General features: G+C 37.3%; 3 protein-coding genes across 4 annotated transcripts; 2 read left to right on the top strand and 1 right to left on the bottom strand.

The window, feature by feature from the left end:
- The first annotated feature begins 59 nt into the window (after positions 1 to 59).
- Positions 60 to 4,044, top strand: LOC126586092 (uncharacterized). Of its 2 annotated transcripts, none has more exons than XR_007610739.1 (14): positions 60 to 370; positions 569 to 663; positions 770 to 937; positions 1,042 to 1,172; positions 1,330 to 1,477; positions 1,616 to 1,890; positions 1,979 to 2,103; positions 2,378 to 2,421; positions 2,489 to 2,620; positions 2,819 to 2,896; positions 3,019 to 3,101; positions 3,220 to 3,302; positions 3,583 to 3,643; positions 3,725 to 3,812. XR_007610739.1 is itself a non-coding variant. In XM_050250793.1 (14 exons), exons 1-14 carry the CDS (start codon positions 241 to 243, stop codon positions 3,890 to 3,892), a joined length of 1,761 nt encoding a protein of 586 aa, XP_050106750.1. In that variant the 5' UTR covers positions 60 to 240; the 3' UTR covers positions 3,893 to 4,044. The 2 variants fall into 2 exon arrangements, 1 of the variants encoding a protein (XP_050106750.1); XM_050250793.1 differs by having other exon boundaries at positions 3,180 to 3,302; positions 3,725 to 4,044.
- Positions 3,885 to 5,083, bottom strand: LOC126586094 (uncharacterized). The gene is made up of 2 exons (XM_050250796.1): positions 4,572 to 5,083; positions 3,885 to 4,252 (listed from the first exon to the last, which is right to left on the bottom strand). Exon 1 carries the CDS (start codon positions 5,081 to 5,083, stop codon positions 4,583 to 4,585), a length of 501 nt encoding a protein of 166 aa, XP_050106753.1. The 3' UTR covers positions 3,885 to 4,252; positions 4,572 to 4,582.
- A 105-nt stretch (positions 5,084 to 5,188) lies between these two features.
- On the top strand, positions 5,189 to 9,201 carry LOC126586093 (plant UBX domain-containing protein 4-like). The gene is made up of 4 exons (XM_050250794.1): positions 5,189 to 5,595; positions 7,785 to 8,070; positions 8,318 to 8,413; positions 8,609 to 9,201. Exons 1-4 carry the CDS (start codon positions 5,465 to 5,467, stop codon positions 8,987 to 8,989), a joined length of 894 nt encoding a protein of 297 aa, XP_050106751.1. The 5' UTR covers positions 5,189 to 5,464; the 3' UTR covers positions 8,990 to 9,201.
- Positions 9,202 to 19,337: the final 10,136 nt, after the last annotated feature.

The raw sequence follows: 19,337 nt of genomic DNA, 5'->3' as shown, positions 1-19,337 counted from the left end.
GCCCAAAATAGAGATGGGCTTTGTCTGATAAATATACAAACAACCCCACCTATTAAAAACGCAGTTTTCGTGACGCAGCGGCGACACCAGCAACCACCGGCGGTGCGTTTTGGGCGGTTGCTTGCTTGCTCGCTCTATATATAAGATTTTTTAGTGGGTTCCGGCATTCCGTGCCACAATTACGCATACAATCAAACATAGCGGTCAAAATTTTTACTTGAGCTCCTCAGTAAAGAAGCTATGACAATTTTCCGACGAGTGCTGACAACTGCTCGGACATGGCGATCCGTCCCCGTCCGCAGAACCCTAAACCCTAATCCTCCGCGTGCTCTTTCACCTGACCTCGCAATTCCTCGCCTTCTCTGCCACCGTAAGCAACCCCCTCTAAACTCGTAAATTTGATTTAACTTTTCTGAATTTCAAGACATTTTTGGTGCTAAATGGTTTGAATTATTTGTTTTTATGCTCAAGAATGTTAGAGATTATGCCATTTTGTTCGTCAATATATTAATTATAATTAGTTGGAATTGGATAAGTTCAAAATTTATGCTATGATTGCCAAATGCAGGGTCTTTTGAGCACCAATCTCTTGTGTTTCCAGCCGTGTTGGCCGGTTTGATCGGACTTGGAGGCATAGAGGTGGCTTATGCAGATGCAGAGGAGGTACCTGTGCATCAATTTTTCTGGTGGATTATGTCGATTTTCAATAGGTAACGAGTTAAAGCTGCATTCTTGAACTAGTTTTAATGTGAATTTTTTAATTGTGCAGGATATTTCCAAGCCCGCTTTGCCGGCTGACCCTCCTGCTAGTGAAAGTCATGTAGACCTGGACGAAATTACCAAGAAACAACGACAGCAAATTCTAGACCTCCTCAGAAGTAAAGGAATTGGACGCGGTTTTTATCCCCCCTTTACTGTTGCTGTTAAGGGACAAAAGGTTATTGCGGTTAACTGAATTGTTTTGTGTTCTTTGTTCTCATAAAAGAATCCATGTATTGTACTCTTTCGAACACCGTTAATACGATCTTACAATGGGTATAGGTTTCCATCAAGTTCCAAATTCCTCCGGCGTGTGAAGCTTCACAGCTGATAGCAAATCTTGCTTCTCATCTTGGAGTAAAGGTAGAAGAACGTGGTGGTGGTTTAGATATGTCACTACGTGCTTGGGACAGGTATTGTTAGAGCATTGCTTTTGGTCCTTTCAGTGTTTCCTCGGTTCTAACTATAACAGTTGCTTAAACATTATGTTCGAGCCCTTCATCATTAATTGCAGTTTCGTGAACCCAAATATGCTAAGTAGTGCTATTTGTTTCTTTCAAAATATGTCAGTGGAGCTGCTTGGCAACTCATGCTAACTCGCCCAGAAAAAAAGAAGGAAGCTGGAGGTGATGGAGGGGAATTAAAAGATGTGAGTAAGGACGAAGGAGATTTGCAAGTTCTCTTGTTCCACTCAGTAATTACCTCCTCAGATAGAGCTGTAAGTCTGTTTTATGCAGTTTATGAATATTATTGCAATTTGTCTCCTTTACTTTGTGCGGCTTCAATTACCAAACTCCAAAGGTAAATAACTGGTGGAATTTAAGATTTTCATATCAGTCAGCATAAATTATTGCAGGAAATTGAATTTATGAAGGATGGGACCTTGAGTCCCAAAGAGCTGGATGCTCTGGTGTCTGCTTTGCTATTAGCAGGGACAAAGTTATGGCAAAATAGTACCGTGGAAAGAAAACCGAGGGAAGATACCACAACACAAATGCCATCTGCAGATAAACTAATAGCTAGTCTTGAGTCCATGGGAGTGAGAATTTATGGAATTAATGAACCCAATCTTAGTTCCACAAGAAAAGAAATTTCATGGGACAATATTGCTGGATATGATCAGCAAAAACGGTAGGTAGATAACTTTTTTTTTTCTTCCATAATATATGAAATTAATAAACCCTATGTTTCTTACCAGCTACTCTTGCTCTTTGTGTAGAGATATAGAAGACACTATTCTGTTGGCTCTGCTCAGTCCTGAAACATATGATGATATTGCCCGTGGGACTCGTTGTAAATTTGAGTCAAATAGACCTCGAGCTGTACTCTTTGAAGGGCCACCAGGTGCACTGATCAACCTTGTATAACTTACTATATTTGTCAAGATACATTTTCTTCGACTGACCTACTGAATTATTCACATATCTTTTATTCTTGCTTGTCGAGAGAATGAGTTGGGGAGATTTTGGTTACCAGTAGTTTTAACGACAGAAATAGTCTTAGGGGTTTGCTAAATATTGAATGTGTGAGCGTAGTCCACTTCTTTTGTGCCTGCTTTTTGCAACTTATGAGAATTATGCAATGCATTAGTGTTGATATAATGTGTATCCAATTTTAGGTACGGGGAAGACATCTTCTGCTCGTGTCATTGCTAATCAAGCGGTGAGCTGCTAGGCACTACCATTTTTGGTCTGTCAATCTATTCTCATGTTCGGTGACTGTTTCGCAGGGCGTCCCATTGTTATACGTACCCCTTGAGGTCATCCTGTCCAAGTACTATGGTGAGAGTGAACGATTATTAGGAAAAGTGTTTTCACTTGCAAATCAGCTTCCAGATGGTGCTATCATTTTTCTGGATGAGGTAATTGAAGCAATAAATCCCTAGCCACCTTAGGAGACATTCATCCTAACTCCCAAGTTTTAAGATATTTCTGTGAGCCTAGTAACATGATGCCCTTGTAGGACTGTAGTTGTATTTTGTATCCTATTTGAAATCATACAGTTGGAGGTTGTACAGTGATGTGATAACATTGCTTCCTGTTATTTTGACTCTACTCAGATTGATTCTTTTGCTATTTCGCGTGATAGCGAAATGCATGAAGCCACACGGAGAATCTTATCAGTTTTATTGCAACAGGTGAAATTTGATACTCATGACTTCACAATAATGCTGAAAATGAACCTTTTATTTGAGTCGGAAACTTAGATGATTGAGAAGCTAAAGTGATGTCCTTATTAAGTATTACTCTTTCCGCACAGATTGATGGATTTGAACAAGATAAGAAGGTGGTTGTAATTGCTGCAACAAATAGAAAGCAAGACCTTGATCTGGCCTTGATTAGGTATGTTTTCTTATTTGGAGGATGTTAGAACCCTAAGTTTCCATAATTGTTTGCTCACTTTTTATCAACAATGTGCAGTCGGTTTGATTCAATTATCATGTTTGACCTACCTGATCAGCAAAATCGTAAGGAAATAGCAGCTCAGTATGCAAAGCACCTGAACGAAGCTGAATTAGAAGAATTAGCATCAGCAACCGAAGGGTAAGTTTTACGTAGACTCTGACAAACAAAAATCTTTTACCTCATTTCCCCAATTTAATCACCATGTGCACGGCAATGCCAGTCCGACTCCTGGTTTTTACTTCGTGGGAATGAGTTATTCTCGACACCATTATGAGTTTTTATGGGTCAATGAACTTTAATTTTATGTTTATATGCTACAGAGTACAATTATATCGTTCCTTAGCTTATCAATCTAACAATGCTATAGTTTTGAAATTGTAATATCAGTTCATGCTTTTTCTTGTCCTCCTGTTTTCAGAATGTCTGGAAGGGATATTAGAGATGTCTGTCAACAAGCTGAGCGGTCGTGGGCATCAAAGGTAAAGAATATCGTCATCTTCTTATCCCTCTCGCTCTCTCTTACCGTAGTTTTGGCACGCTCATCTTCACGGTTTTGACAGATAATCCGAGGACAAGTACCCAAAGATGGAGAACAAGGCCGTCTTCCACCTCTGCATCATTACATCGAGAGTGCTAGGAATCGACAGAAGGGTTTACTCAGTTCCGCACAGCCAACACCCCAAAATTCCGACTCCAGCACAGAGAAGCGCAGGCTCGTAGTTGATTAATTTCATAGATATGCTTATTTATGGGCATATAAAAGGCTATATATCCATGATAATTTTATACGCGCTCCAAATTTTAGCAGACAAGTTAGCATATAACCAATGTAATGACTAAAATAGTAAATTTCATCTATAAAATTTGATCCCCCGAGTCACTGACTGAACCAATGCAAAGAACTCGGCCTGGCCGTAAGACATGAAGGATGACTTATCTTGTTCAAGTCGCTTGCAATCTTCAATCGAAACTTAGGCAACTCGCGCTCCGGCTCAAACCGCTGCTCGCCTTGGCAATCTCTAACTCCGTCTACTCCATCCTCGGACTATAATTGCCAGCCCTCTGCAGTTCGAGAGTCGTATTGGCACCTGGCGGAGTCAGCATGAGATTATTAGTTGTCCATGATCAAACAACTAAGGCAAATTAAATTACATCATTTTCCTCCTCCTTCGATTTTCTATTCCTCCGATTCTAAACCGACTATGTTGGAGTACAAAGATAGAGCTCTAAATCGACTTAAAGGTCTAACTTTTGGCGCAACAAAAATCCTGAAACTTTAAACGAATAAGATGATGTCATGTGTTTTAATTTTACATTGCATTATTGATTAGGAATGTTACGGCTGACGCGGCAACATGCCTAAATGAAAGGCACAAACCAATGATGGCATCCATTAGTAATTATTACCAATGAAATGACTAAAATAGTAAATTGCATTGAAGGAGGCTCAAGCCCAAAGCTCCTTCCGACGACGGCTCGTCTTCTTCGACTCGCTTCCTTTTACGACTCGGACGACTCTGCCGCTGAGAAACCAACGACGCGATCTGCAACTGAGTCTGCAGCAGCATCTGTGTCAACTCGGTCTCCAGCTCGACCCGCTGCTTCTCCGCCTTCAGCCGCAGAGCCTCCCTTGCCTTGGCCATCTCCAGCTCCGCTTGCTCCATTCTCTGAATCGACTCGGACACGACTCGGAAGCTCGCCTCGAGTCCCGACAACCGCGTCGACTCGCCATCGGAGTCGGAGGAGCTGTCCGAGTCGGAACTCAGCGTCGCATGAGAATCTTCGTCATCGCGATCGACTAAGTTTGGATGTACGGCGGATAAGAGTCCCGCATCGACGGAGTGATTGAGACGGCCCGCGCTGTTGCGCGCGCTCCGGTTCTGTATTGTTCGACTGGTGCGAAATGCCATTTTCACCATCACCGTTTGTGCGATGTTCCTCTTCAACTACGAAAAAGCGATTTTGGTTGGCATTTTACGTCAGCCGATTTACAATATTTTAATAGACGAATTTCTATACGGTAATTTATAAATTGGTTCGGTCAGTGGTCACCGAAACCTCAGTGTGCAATGTGCAAAAACATAAAACAGCGTGGCGCATTTGAAAAGAACACTAAAGATGAAGTTGTGATATGTAGTTAGCTCAAATTTGAGGGGTGTAAACTGTAAATTTCAGAAATATATTTTACACGCGCATCTGATGTGCGTTGAATACGTTTTAAGTGACGCGCTCACAAAGCTGGTCAGTCAGTCAATAATCAAGATCTCTCTCTGTGTCTGGTTTCGACACCGAGATAGCAAATGGAGTCGGAGGATAAGAAAAAGAGTCGAACCGGAGGAATCCGTACACTTTCCGATCTTAACCGGAGGTCTGGGGACTCGGACAGTGACTCCGATGGCCCTCCGGAGTACTACACTGGTGGCGAGAAAAGGTCCGTCCTTCTCTCTCTTTCCGATTATCCCTTTTCAACATTTCTTTCAATTTTCGGATCATATTTTTTTTATTCGGTTTATGAAATTCTTCTTCTTTCTGGTTTGTTTGTAATTATATTATTCCCATGTTCCGTAAATTTTTGAATTTAACAGTTTTTATGTTTTTCGTTGCCTATTCTTCACTCTTGTTTGCCAAATTATATAAATTAAAACATAGAAATCTAAATTTTTTATGTTTTGGTGAGAAAAAGGAGGCGTTTTGTCATCAGTTGGGTTGAAAGTAGGATATATAGCCTTTAATTTCGTTTTGGTCAGAAGGGTTGAAACTGTTATGGAACTCTTAATTGTGTGTAGACTGTTAGACCAAGTCAGACTTCCAGTTCCGATACAAACTCTTCAGTTTGTTATCTCAATCTTCCGGCCTTATCCAGTAAGAAGTCTGTTAGGTCCAGGTTGAATTTCAAACTTGGCGTGTAAATAAGGTTTTCAAAACCTTCATGTGATCTGGAAACCATTATAAATACAAGCAACCCATCATTGTGAGGGCATGCAAATTACTGATAACCTCGAGTCTTGTAAGTTTTACATGTTGTCTAACGACAAAGATCCTTCATTTTTTTTTTACCTAGCCCATCACCTTCGCTGACAACAACAATGTCAACGCTGCCCAGCCAACCAACCCTAACCCTCTGCAATCTCCCCGTCAATCCATTTTCATCCTCCATGACCACCATTGTCAATATCAAACTTGACAGGACCAACTATCCCGTATGGTTGGCCCAAATTCTCCCCATCCTCAAGATTCGCGATTTATTGGGGTATGTTGATGGTACAACTGTATGCCCTCCAAAGAATCTTCCAGGAAATACTGATGTTAATACAGGTGCAACAAGATCAGATGATCCCTAGCTGGATCAATGGTTTATTGGTGGCGTCTGTCCTATCGCAAGCAAGCACACTGCTCAGGCAACCTGAGAAGCCCTATAACAAGGGTATGCGTCCTCTTCCTAGAATAGGATTCTTTTTCTGCAAAATGAACTCCTTCAAACTAAGAAAGGTGATTTCCGTTGTTGATTACCTTGATTGTATGAATTCCATTGTTGATAATATTGCCCCTAGTTGAAAACCAATTAATGATGATAAATTGGTTCTAATAATTTTGAATAACCTTGGCCCTGGCATTTGAATTGACTGTCAATGGAGTATCAAAAGCAGGACCAAGTTATCCAAAATTATTTGAACCAATTCATCATCATTAACTGGTTTTCCAGCTAGGGCAAGATTATTAGCTGAGCTATGGAATTCATATCAAGGTAATCAGCAACGGAAAGATCACCTTTCTTAGTTTGAAGGAGTTCATTTTGCAGAAAAAGAATCCTATTCTGGGAAGAGGATGCATACTGTTGTTCTAGGGCCTCCCAGGTTGCACGAGCAGTGCTTGCAACAACAGACACGACCGTCAAGGAACCATTGATCCAACTAAGGATTATCTAATCTTGTTGCATCCATGCCGTGTAGGATTAACATCAGTATTTTCAGGAAGATTCTTTGGAGGGCATACAGTCATACCATCAAAAGGGGGCATTTATCATCAATTGGGTTGTAAATAGGATATATTGCCTTTAATTTCATTTTGATCAGAAATTGTTATTTAACTCTTAACTGTGGGTAGGCATTTCTGGGTTCCATTAGGAACATATTTGTAGGAGCTTAAGATGGCTCGAAAATGAGTTTTACGGGAATCCGCTGCAAGTTATGTACCATCTTGTGTCTTAGTATTACAACAAGAATACTTCCATGTATGATTATTGAATGTTTATACTCATATTTGTTAAACTCAGTGATCAATTTACAATACTATGTTCACTTAGTATTCTATTTACAGGTTTGCATCGCATATTAGTTCCGTTATGTATCACAATGTAGCCTATGCCTTGAAAGGAATAGTATGACTTTATGCACACTGTGCTTAGTTCTTTTTTCTTTCCATGATTTGTTAGACTGTGTTTTCGATTCAATTTTTTTAATCTTATGTCATGCCCAAGTCTTGTTTTCATGGCTAGTGTCCAAGTTTCAATAAAATCTTTTCTTTTTTTTTTATCTTACAGAAATTAACAATTCTAGAAGCTGATAATTTTTGCATGAAATATTGAAGAAAATCTAACATTGGTAATTACAATATTTGCAGTGGAATGCTTGTCCAGGATCCTACAAAGGATAACGATGTGGATTCCATTTTTGATCAGGCAAGGGAGTTAGGAGCTACAGAGGGGCCTTTTGATCCTTCTAGTGCATCTTCAAGCTCCAGAAGCTTTGCTGGAACTGGTAGATTACTTTCTGGGGAAACTGTACAACCTACTCCTGCGCAGCCTGAGACTGTTGTTCACAACATCATTTTCTGGTCCAACGGTTTTACTATAAATGATGGCCCTTTAAGGCGGTTGGACGATCCTGAAAATGCATCTTTCTTAGAGGTAATGTCAATGGAAGCTTGACTAATTGAGAAAAGAACAAAGAAACTAGTAGATTATAGAATCAATTGTTACTGTCCTTTAAACTGGTTTTCTGTACAATCTGCGTTGTTCATTGATTTCCTTTGTTCATTGATTTCCTTTATTAATGGCAGCAAATTACTCATGCAAAGCACTGGTTTGGTTTTGCTCGGTTTCGTGATATTCTCATAAATGATATTTTATATCTCCATTCTTTGTCTCAATGCAGAGCATAAAAAAATCTGAATGTCCAAAAGAGTTGGAACCTGCAGATAGAGGTACCTCAGTTCATGTTAATCTAATAAGGAGGAATGAAAAGTGCCCAGTGAGTTCTCTCTTTAAGATCTCTTTTGTACAATTCCACTCGGAAATATTTTAGTTGAAGATTTTCCAATGAAGTCATATCTACAAAAAGTGCATCTCTCTGCTGTCAGAATGTATTTTAGATTTTGATGGCCTGTTTGCATAGGCTAGTGGACATATTTCACTTTACAAGGGATTAATATTTATGTCCTTGCAGGAACCGGTGAAGCGACATGTTCCATTTCAGGGTGTGGGAAGAACTCTAGGTAGCAGCTCTACTCCAGCAGCATCCGAGTCAATGACTGCATCAACTCCTCTCAACACTGCTCCAACCCCTTCTGCAGGCCTGGTTGTGGATGAAAAGTTGCCATCAACATCGGTTCAACTTAGGTTGGCTGATGGAACCCGCATCGTTGGACATTTTAACTACCACCATACCATCAGTGACATTCGCGCTTTCATTGATGCATCAAGGCCTGAGGGTCCAAGAAATTATCACCTGCAGATTATGGGGTTCCCTCCCAAGCTCCTCAATGATCCGAGTCAAACAATTGAGCAGGCAGGCCTCGCCAACTCGGTTGTGATCCAGAAATTATAGCCGGCTGGACCATGATATTTTCTGTTTGTCCATTAGCAACATGGGTACCAGGTATTAAGAACCTGAACCTGTACTGTTTAATCCATAATCCATACGTACATTGTCTTTCAAGATGTCGGTCCGACGATAAAATACGTCTGGAAACTAGAAAGCATCTTCGTTCAATTAGGCGTCCCGCAAACAATTTTCATTTCAGCTATTTGGTTTTGGCATGGAATGGTTATTTATGGTCACTTGTAGAGTTCTGATAAAGTCGGAGCTTTCTGCTATCATCTTCAGTGTGGCTGCCGTATGCGGAGTCTTGATTTTTCCGCATACGGGAGATGCACTGAACATTTTCTCCAAAGGGTTTAGAGCTCCACCTTACCCTGGAACACCCCCGATATTTTTCAGTTTTATTTTTCTCAGAAAGGGTAAATGAATGCTTTTTTAAATTTATTTGTTAGTTTAAAAATTCATCAAGAATACCTTCTTTACAAAAAAAAATAGTAGTAACGCTTCCAAAGACCTTGTGACCTTATCCTTAATGTCTGTTAAACATTTCTTGTGAAAACTCAACGGTTGTATTTTTCTCAAAAAATTGTTAGATAATGTTCACGATTTTTATAGTTTTGCGAATTTTTACAAAAACAATCATGAAACCATTTTTCGTGCAAATTCCACTTGCATGGAAAGCTTCCAAAAATAATCATGTAAGCTCCCACATATCACTTCCGAGCTAAAGCTATTTTTCTTTTATTAATTAATTCGTAAAAAATACTTTTGGGACTCAAAAAATGATAATACCACTTTCAATGCCTTTCCGTTAATGCCCTTGAATCATTTCTTACGAATCTCAACGGTACAATTTTTCTTAAAAACTGTAAGCTAAGAGCATTTCTAGCAAAGAAATGCAAATTTGAGATGTAAAAACTATATTTATATCTCATTTTACATTTTCAACAGATATAAATGAAAATTCTACTCAAATGGGAAGGATAATTTGAGAACTCGTTATATTATTTCTCTTTGAATATTAGTAGGACTCATCACCAAAAGATATAAAACAAATGTAAATTTAGGTTTTTTTTCTACATCTAGACAAAGATAGATCATTGATGTTCTGCCGTTGGGGAATTTTCTGACAAAAAAAATATAAAATACAAATTGCAAGACATACTGGATCTTCCCTTAGAGATGCCCTAACACTCATATTTTGTTAATGTCTACAAAAACCATTGACAAAATAGATAATTATCAATATTCCCTTAGAGATTTCCCTTAGAGATGCCCTAACACTCGCATATTATAGGTTTTTATCTACATCTAGACGAAGATAGAATGTTCTATCGTTGGAGAGTTTTCTGACAGGAAAAATATAAAATACAAATTGCATGGCATATTGTATCTTCCCTTAGAGATGCCCTAACACTCACCATTTTTCCATTTCTCGGAGGGATTGGGTGTGGGAAGGGAACTAATTAGGCATCTCGCTTTGCGAAACAGTCGAGCTCCGTTCATAGTGGCATAGAAGATTGGACACCAAAAAGCCATACGTTGTCGGCCAAAACATCTGTTTATATGCCAATATATATCCTATTCCTATTTAAAGATGAAAGATCTTTCTGCATGATTAGAGGTTTGGTCGCCTAATGTATCAGCCACACAACATGATAGATGTTTATAGCAACCAATAGATAATGTCAGTAACGTTAATTGTTGAATACTAGTTTACTACGTGTTTGTATAAATATCTGGTTAATAATCATGCAAGTGAACAGATGACAACCGAGTATGACCCGTTTGAAAGAGCCAAGACTCCACAATCCCCTTTTAAGTTTTTAAGAACCTCATCTCTAAGTCCAATCATTACCAGAAAGTCTTCCCCTTTTATATACCACATAATGGTTGTATTATTCCTAACGACAAAATATGAAGATAAATGTGAATGTTGATTAATACCATTTCCACCTGCAGGAAGCAAAGATTAATGGGAGCAAAGAGGCACCACAAAGGGAAAACAAGATAAGCTAACTTCAAAGTATAAAAGCAAATAACCCCTTTCTAGTTGGCTGGGAGTTGTCGCCTAATGGAATCCATGATAAGCTTTGTAAATGTTGACTAATAGTAAATATTCTCTTGTGCGGTTCCCTGTCAAATTAAGCCAATTATGTGAATTTTTCATTTCATTTTGGTTTATTATAGAGTATTAAGCTATTCTGGATTGGACCATTGTAAAGATCGTGTTTAGTCCCTATACACGACCTTTTACAGATTGGAATGAGCTTTCTTCCAAATAAATGAACTAAAGTTCCTTCAATGTAATTTTCCGAGAGCAGTTTCAAATATCCTTCACATCAATCTTCGGCCTTGTGTTACCCGCAGGACTGAGGGCCGACTACGCCTTTTTCTATAAGCACCTCATAATTAAATGATGAACTTTGTTTCTCTTATTGTTATTCTCCGTTCATTTTTATTTACCAGAAGTTGAACCAGAAGAAGAGTTAGTAACAGATCATCAAATCGAATACTCATATCAATATTTTTTGTGTCTGAACCTCAGTTTTATATTGTGAATGCATACTTTTTATGAAGGTTTGGTTGGTTTGGTATTGCTGTGCTTTGAAAAAAAACTGCTGTGAGAATAAACGGTTATGCTGTAAGAATAAACGGCTGTGAAATAAATCAGCAGAATGTTTGGTAAACTTTTTTGTAAAAGTGTTTTTGGAAAGAAAAAAAGTCTGATAGTGGGTATTTTCATTAAAGGAGTACTGTAGCTCCGTGTGCTTTGAGAAAAAGCCAGTTTTCCAAAGCTGCAAATAGCAGCGTCAGCTTTTTCCTTTGATTTCAGCTTATTCTCACAGCAGTTTTCAAAATAAGCCTTTTTTTTTAGTTTACCAAACACCTAAAACCCTCACAGCTTTTTTTCATTGGTGCTTTTTTTTTTAATCATCTCACTCCCAAACCACCCCTTAGTGTGCCCTTTTTTTGGTATGGTGGAACGAAATTTCTGCTAATGGGCTTATATATTAATTTTTTTTTCAAGCAATTTTAGATGTGTCCGGTGCACGATATACAATTGTAAATAACAACATGGTGAGATCCATCACACACACATCCGTCGGTTGTTGGTATTCAATAATTTTTATTTTCTTTTCTCAATCATTGGATTGAAAATATTGGAAAGCTGGCGTTTCTCCAATGGAAACAAAGCCCCATTGTATTATTCCTATATACATTTTAGATTCTTCAGTGCCATAGAATGACAGCTTTGGCAAAAGCAGGGTCTAAAAACCAAGTCCTTGATTGGGGAAATAAGGGAAAAAGATATCGTAACGAGACGGAAAACAAAGAAGAAGCTGGAAGGCTGCATTTTTGGGAACAACATGCAGAACATAGAGCCAAAAAGAATAATTACTATATGTTGCAACATGATTTGTAAATATCTACTCAGGTAGACTGTTTAATGCAGCTAGCCAGCTACAACTCGATTGTACTACATGAATCAACATATCAACCTCACTGGATGGAATTGTACTGACTAGATGTGTCTTGACAGCTTAATACATATCCTTTGGGAATTATCTACACAGAAGAACTTAGCTAGGTCGATTAACTCATCATCCCCATGTTTTTATTTCCATTCGGAAATTAAACTGCTAGACTACACCCAGTTTAATGAAACTTTTATCCTTTCATAAGTGCAAACAAAATAATTCCTTCCTCCTCCACCACATTCACCTCTATAGTTGCCTTTTCCTATACAATAGATATTAAGACGGAGAGAATCGAACTCAAACTCGAAACTCTGAGTCAAGGGCGAGGCCACATAAGACTTGGGAGGGGCACGTGCTCCTCCTCAAATTTGTTGGCCCTGTTGTAACTATCTTGCTGTATTTGTACCAATTTTTCGTAAAAATTTCTCATTCACATCCTTTTACACATAATAATATCACTATATTTCATTATAAAATGGACAAATCACCCTAACTAACCAAGAAGAATACTCTTTTATCTCTATTATATGCATGTTTTAACTCTAGAAGCTTCATGAGTTGCTCCCTTTGAATCAAAGTTCTAGTTTCGCTCCTGCTTTAAGTGCAAAGTAAATGCTTTTAACAAATTGAGCTTCAAGCCCTATACTTGTCAATTTCCACGCATATTTATAGTTTGTATGGTTCACTCTTTCACTTGAGGTACCGTCATTGTTTCCTTTTTGCCATATACGTGACAATTGGACTGTTTGTGAGGATTCTTTGCTGCACGATTTTCGCCATGTATAGCCTAAGGCTAGGTTCTAGTCGGCCAACCCGGACCAAACAACAGAAGAACATGCTTCAGTATGATATAACAAATATTATTTCAGTCGGATTTGTTAATCGGCTTGCTATTTCTGGTGCTTACAAATGAAAATATCACATAATCTTATTTCTTTGTCGGGAAACAAAAACGAAGAAGCATAAACAACACACACAAAATGGGTTGGGTTTAGGGTAAACTAATTTTACTTTGAATATTTAATAAATAATATCTGGTTTAAAAATTTGTTGGATTTTAAGCTTAAAACTTAAAAACGGTTTAACTTAATATGATATAGATCAGGGTCAGCCTTGAGAATTTGGGCCCTATGTGAGCTTTGAAGTGGAGCTATAGAGTTATCTGACCTGTTACATCCCACATCGTCCAGGGGAGTGGATCCTCTAAGCCTTATATGTACATTCTCATATCTACCTAGCACGAGGCCTTTTGGGAGCTCACTGGCTTCGGGTTCCATCGGCACTCCGAAATTAAGCGAGTTCGTGCGGGAGCAATTCCAGGATGAGTGATCTACTGGGAAATTCTCGTGTGAATTCCCAGAAACAAAATCGTAAGGGCGTGGTCAGGGCCCAAAGCAGACAGTATCGTGTGGAGTCGAGCCGGGGCCCTATTACATTCCACAGAGCAATTCCAGGATGAGTGACCCATTGGGAAATTCTCGTGTGAGTTCCCAGAAACAAAATCGTAAGGGCGTGGTCGGGGCCCAAAGCGGACAGTATCGTGTGGAGTCGAGCCGGGGCCCTGTTACATTCCACATCACCCATGAGAGTGGATCCTCTAAACCTTATATGTACATTCTCATATCTACCTAGCACGAGGTTTTTTGGGAGCTCACTGCTTCGGGTTCCATCGGAACTCCGAAATTAAGCGAGTTCGCGCGAGCCTTATATGTACATTCTCATCTCTACCTAGCACGAGGTTTTTTGGGAGCTCACTACTTCGGGTTCCATCAGAACTCTGAAATTAAGCGAGTTCGCGCGAGAGAAATTCCAGGATGGCTGACCCACTGGGAAGTTCTCGTGTGAGTTCCCAAAAATAAAATCGTGAGGGCGTGGTTGAGACCCAAAGCAGACAATATCGTGCTACGGTTGAGTTGAGCCGGAGATGTGGTGGGAGCCCGGGCGGGGATGTGACATGCCTCTGACCAATCCTTTGTACATTGATATGAATAAAAAAAAAAAGCTAAATACATGAAGAAAAAAATTTATTTTTACAGCAAATATCATTATAAATCCACATAAAAAAAAAGTAATATATACAAACATCACTTAAATTACACATCTTGCGTTTTTTGAACGCCAATGTACTAGTTAATGTAATTTTTCAATCAATTTTTTTTCAATTGCCTATGATTTAATTTTTAATATTTATATTGAATTTGAATTGTAAAAATTTATATATAAAAAACATTTAAAAAAAATTAGAGGCTCCTTCAAAGTGGAAGCTCTAGGTGAGCGCCTACTTCGACTATCCTCAAGACTAGTCTTAATATAGATATTGCAAGTGATGAAATTCAGTCCATTGCGTTTTAGATCCAAATTCTTCATCTTGTAGTATAGATTCTATGGAATATCAATTATATTAAAAAGCATGAGATAGATATTGCTTATTTTTGCAAAAAAAAAATATATATATATAAGATAACATAAATCAATGAAAATATTGATACCTAAGGTCCTAAACCCTAAAAACATGCACTATCATGATATAAAAAGTGTCTTTTGTTATTTAAAATTTTTGAAAATATCACACAACTTTAACTAGCTTAACTTAAATCTGATGCTATAAACTTCTTGAAAGTGGATGACCTTAACATTTTCCTAAACAATCCATAATAAATTGTTGCTGACCAAGAAAATGATGATTACCAGTGTAATTGTTTATCCAAGTGGCCTTTTAAATATATTTTAATTTTATGAAATAATTCTATCATGCAACTGTTGATGCCTTGATGGACAGGACGTAAAGTGCTTATCAGAAAAGCTTTGCTTGCAAGGGGCCTAGACCTAGCATTCCTGTCCCTCTATAAACTCTCCCTCTGCCTACACCTACACCCACACACTTCAGCACTTCAACCCTTCACACTTGAAACTTCACACCAGTGACGTATCTCTAACTTTTTTCCCTCTACTTATTTTTTATTCCTACTTTTTTAGACGGGTTCGCGTACTTATTCTGTCCTCCACTCCATTTCAAAACCCTAACCCTAACCCTAACCCTAGACCCACCTAACCTTAACTCTAAACCCTAACCATAACCCCAAGTACTTCTACTGTATTTTTTTTTTTGGGTTCTAAGTACTTCTACTGTCTTTTTTGTAGTTCCTAAGTACTTCTATTGTCTGCCTTCAAATCAAATAATGGTCCCATTCTTCAAACTCTGAACCCAGTTTCTCTCTTTCCATAACGGACAAGGATTGTCAGCATTTCTTTTTTCCATGTCCTTTCGTGCCTTCTTGTTTATGTGGTCAAGATTAAATCATGTCAACATTTTATATTACTATTTATTTTTATCTTATTATCCTTATAAAAAATATATATAAAATGTTGACGTGGTTTAACCGTGACCATACAAAACAAAAAGGTATGGAAGGAAAACAATCCTTGTCCTCCCAGACCACCACACCAGGAAAACAAAAATACAAGAAATATTCCACATTTAATCAGTTTCAGGTTGATTTTTCTTTAGATTCCTAATATTTTTATCTTTGTTTGATTTGATTTACTGCGTACAGGATATCTATTCAAACCATCTAGTCTAGTGTACACCATATAATTTTAAAACTATTTTGTCTATTCTGTCAAGGTTTTGGTAATTCACTTCTTTTTCCTTCCTCTTTTCCCTCTTTCATGGGGGCCCTTGTTAAGGAATTGGATCCTCTCGGAGGCAACCCCTCAGTACCTTCTTGATCGATGTTAGTGGGTCGCTACAAACAGATGAATTTTTTAAAAATTATAATAATTGTAACCGTTAAATAAAAATTCAATAATTCACTAACCCCGATCAAGAGGATCCAATTCCCTTGTTAAATTGGTAGGTACCGTTCATTTAGTCAGAGATGTCAAATGAAACTGAAGAAGCTTACTATTTTCTAGGGTTAGTCTACGGCCGGAGACTTTTTAACAGAAAAAGCATTGGTATTTTTCAATCTGATGATGTTTTCATAGTATACATGTATAATTACCTTTAAGTATAACATCTTAACATGATGGTGTAACATGTAAATCTGAGTTATTTATTATAATTTTAAAGGAAAATTAATGAAAAAAACTTGAAAACTTTGAGGTTTAACGATAAAGATAAAATAAAGGGTAAAATAAATAGTACCAGGATTGACATTTTTGTGTAAAAATTTGGTTTTTCATTAAAGTAAACGATACCCGGAGCTTTTCGTTAAAGTTTTATAATTTTAATGGGTTATTTCTAAAACGTCCATGAATAATAATTTAGCCTTATATTATAATCTAAGACATAATAATTAACGTTAGTAGTATAATATACAAAATCGTTTTATAATACCTCACCATAATCTTGCAACATTTGGACAATAAACAAAATCGTTTTTGCTGAACATACCAGAACATCTCCCTATTTTTTATTTGACCAAAACAGAAGAAGAAGCTTAATCATTCGGATAATGAGTGCGAGCTTAAGAATGATAAGAAATCTACCAACTATGACCATATAATCACCCCTTTGCGTCATATGACTCGTATCTGTCATTGGTTAATTGAGATTGGAAGATTTTCTGATTCAAAAAGTCCAACAAGTCTCACCAACTCGTTAACTAAGACACAAAAAAATCTACCAATAACGTGCTTTCATGGTGAAGTTGAGATTAATCATGTCATTGAAGATACTCGAGCTCTCTAGATTATGACCTGCTAATTATTCTCGGTAAACAAAATTAAGAGCACACACGTATAAACATTGCAAAGGAAATACAGATTAATAAACAGATATACGATATATATATATATATATATATATATAATACACAACAAATAATGAAATGGAGACAGTGTGTTCTTCAAGGATTGGAGCTCTTCTGTCTTTCTGCTGTGTCCAGACTCCAGAGGAGCGGAAGGAGTGAAGCTCCGTAGGAATACATGGATGTACCGACTGTAATGGGAGGGAGAAAAATGGAACCTAAATCAATTACGTACATGTAGAGGCTAGAGGCCTAAAGAGAGAGATTTATGGAAGAGACATTCGGACTGTCCCACTAGCTTTACCAGCTTTATTTTTTAGCTGCTGCAAACTCAACTTTTCTTCATGCCAAATAATTACTGATTAGATGCTATGACTCTGACTAATAATTAAATGAGATGGAGTGAGAGATTTTATATACATATACTGCTTAGGAAAAAGATTTTGTCAGTTATTTTTAACTCGAACCAAATCCAAGAAAGCTGAAAAAGCTCTCTCAACCCCTAGTTTGGGTAAATTTTAATTGTTACTTTTGTAGGAATATTTTTTTTTCTAAATATAACACATTTAGAGTGAATAATTAAATTTTATGGTACCAATAACAGTTTTTTATAGCTTCCTTTCATTTGTGTAAAAAAAAAAAAAAAACAGCAGTATTTTTTTTTAAACAAATAATAATATTTATATTAAAGGAATGAGAAAATAACCTAAGTCTTACAATGAACTTGTCAATATTAATGTGATTCAATTTTTCCATTAACAAGAATCAAACTTAAAGTAAAAAATAATTCTATTAGACTGCATTTTCTTAATATCAAAAGAGGAATGTGTTTTCTTTAATAGTTTTTTTTTTTTTTTTTGTCAAGGACATTTTACAACATGACAATAAGTGTCAAGTTGATTCAACGTCTGACAAAAAAACGTAATGTTAGATTATGGAAAGAGATCATTTCCGGATCTCTTCCACCAAAGTCACCGGATTAAGTGATTCAGACCGTCCACATTTCATATAACGGTGAAAAACTATCACAACTTTTAAAGGGTCAAAACAGGTGGGTCATTGGATGAAATTTAGAAGACCCGGATCATTTGATCCGGTGACCATGATGGAAGAGATTCGAAGAGAATCTCTTTCCTTATATTATAATGGTAAGAATTTATTGTATAGTTAAACAATGATGAATGGGTTGCAAGTGTTAGATTGTCATATTGGATAAGCATTCCTCTTCAACTCAATCTAGGTTTGACAAAAGGGTTCATAATAGGTCGGGTCATTTTAAGAAAAAAAAAATCTAAATTTGTGCATACCATATTGCCACATAAATATTACTTTGAAAATTAATTCGAAACTAAAAACCTCAATTGAAGAAACGAAACCAATCTTAATTCCAAAACTAATTTGAAGTAAAACTCTATATTTTGAAAGTAATTCGAAATATCAACAATTACCTTCATTAGGGCTCGAGATTCGCTCGATCCAAAAAGATAATCAAAGATAAAAGTAGTAAATCGATTGAAGGTGGGTTACTAGGTCATTTGTGGTGACAGTGGTGTGATGTGGTGGAGGGATTGGAGAGGGTGGTCGTGGTGGTTGGTAGGAGTGGAGGTTCGAGACTGAGATTCAAGCGTTCAATTCGAGAGAAATAGAGAGCAGCTGCTTCGACTCGAGCCTTCAAGAATGAGAGAGAGCCTGATCTAGGGTTGAGAAAAACATTGGACAACCAAGATTAAATCTTAGCTAATCAAATGGGCATCAATTTTCTAAATTTTAGTTAAATAAATATATATATATTTATATTTTAACTTCAGTTCAGTACAAGATTAAATTTTACTGTTTTTAATTACAGTATTTCTTTTAGTGGTATAAAATTAATATTTTTCTTATCATGTAACGGATTACCCATGTGTATACCTGGATCGACCTGTTATCTTAACATGTGCTTATCGAGTTACCCAATTCGTTATCGTGTTGATAAAAAAACTTCTTAATTTTATGTCATGTTGTGTCGAATTAAAAAATCGTATCAGAAGTTGCCAGATCTAATCCAATGTATCTCGAGTTAATACTATCTTTTCACTTAATGTCACTTAAAATAGTAATATTACTTGGAATAGAAAAAAT

Source organism: Malus sylvestris, chromosome 10 (assembly GCF_916048215.2).
Source record: "Malus sylvestris chromosome 10, drMalSylv7.2, whole genome shotgun sequence".
NCBI lineage: Eukaryota > Viridiplantae > Streptophyta > Magnoliopsida > Rosales > Rosaceae > Malus > Malus sylvestris.
This window is presented reverse-complemented; position numbering and strand designations above follow the sequence as displayed.

Bases quoted from the DNA above. Each gene is read 5' to 3' on its own strand.
- LOC126586092 (XM_050250793.1), top strand. From the start codon at position 241: ATGACAATTTTCCGACGAGTGCTGACAACTGCTCGGACATGGCGATCC. The intron at 371-568 runs GTAAGCAACCCC...TGCCAAATGCAG, and splicing joins TCCTCGCCTTCTCTGCCACC to GGTCTTTTGAGCACCAATCT. The intron at 3,303-3,582 runs GTAAGTTTTACG...TCCTGTTTTCAG, and splicing joins TTAGCATCAGCAACCGAAGG to AATGTCTGGAAGGGATATTA.
- LOC126586094 (XM_050250796.1), bottom strand. From the start codon at position 5,083: ATGGTGAAAATGGCATTTCGCACCAGTCGAACAATACAGAACCGGAGC.
- LOC126586093 (XM_050250794.1), top strand. From the start codon at position 5,465: ATGGAGTCGGAGGATAAGAAAAAGAGTCGAACCGGAGGAATCCGTACA. The intron at 5,596-7,784 runs GTCCGTCCTTCT...CAATATTTGCAG, and splicing joins TACACTGGTGGCGAGAAAAG to TGGAATGCTTGTCCAGGATC. The intron at 8,071-8,317 runs GTAATGTCAATG...GTCTCAATGCAG, and splicing joins AAAATGCATCTTTCTTAGAG to AGCATAAAAAAATCTGAATG.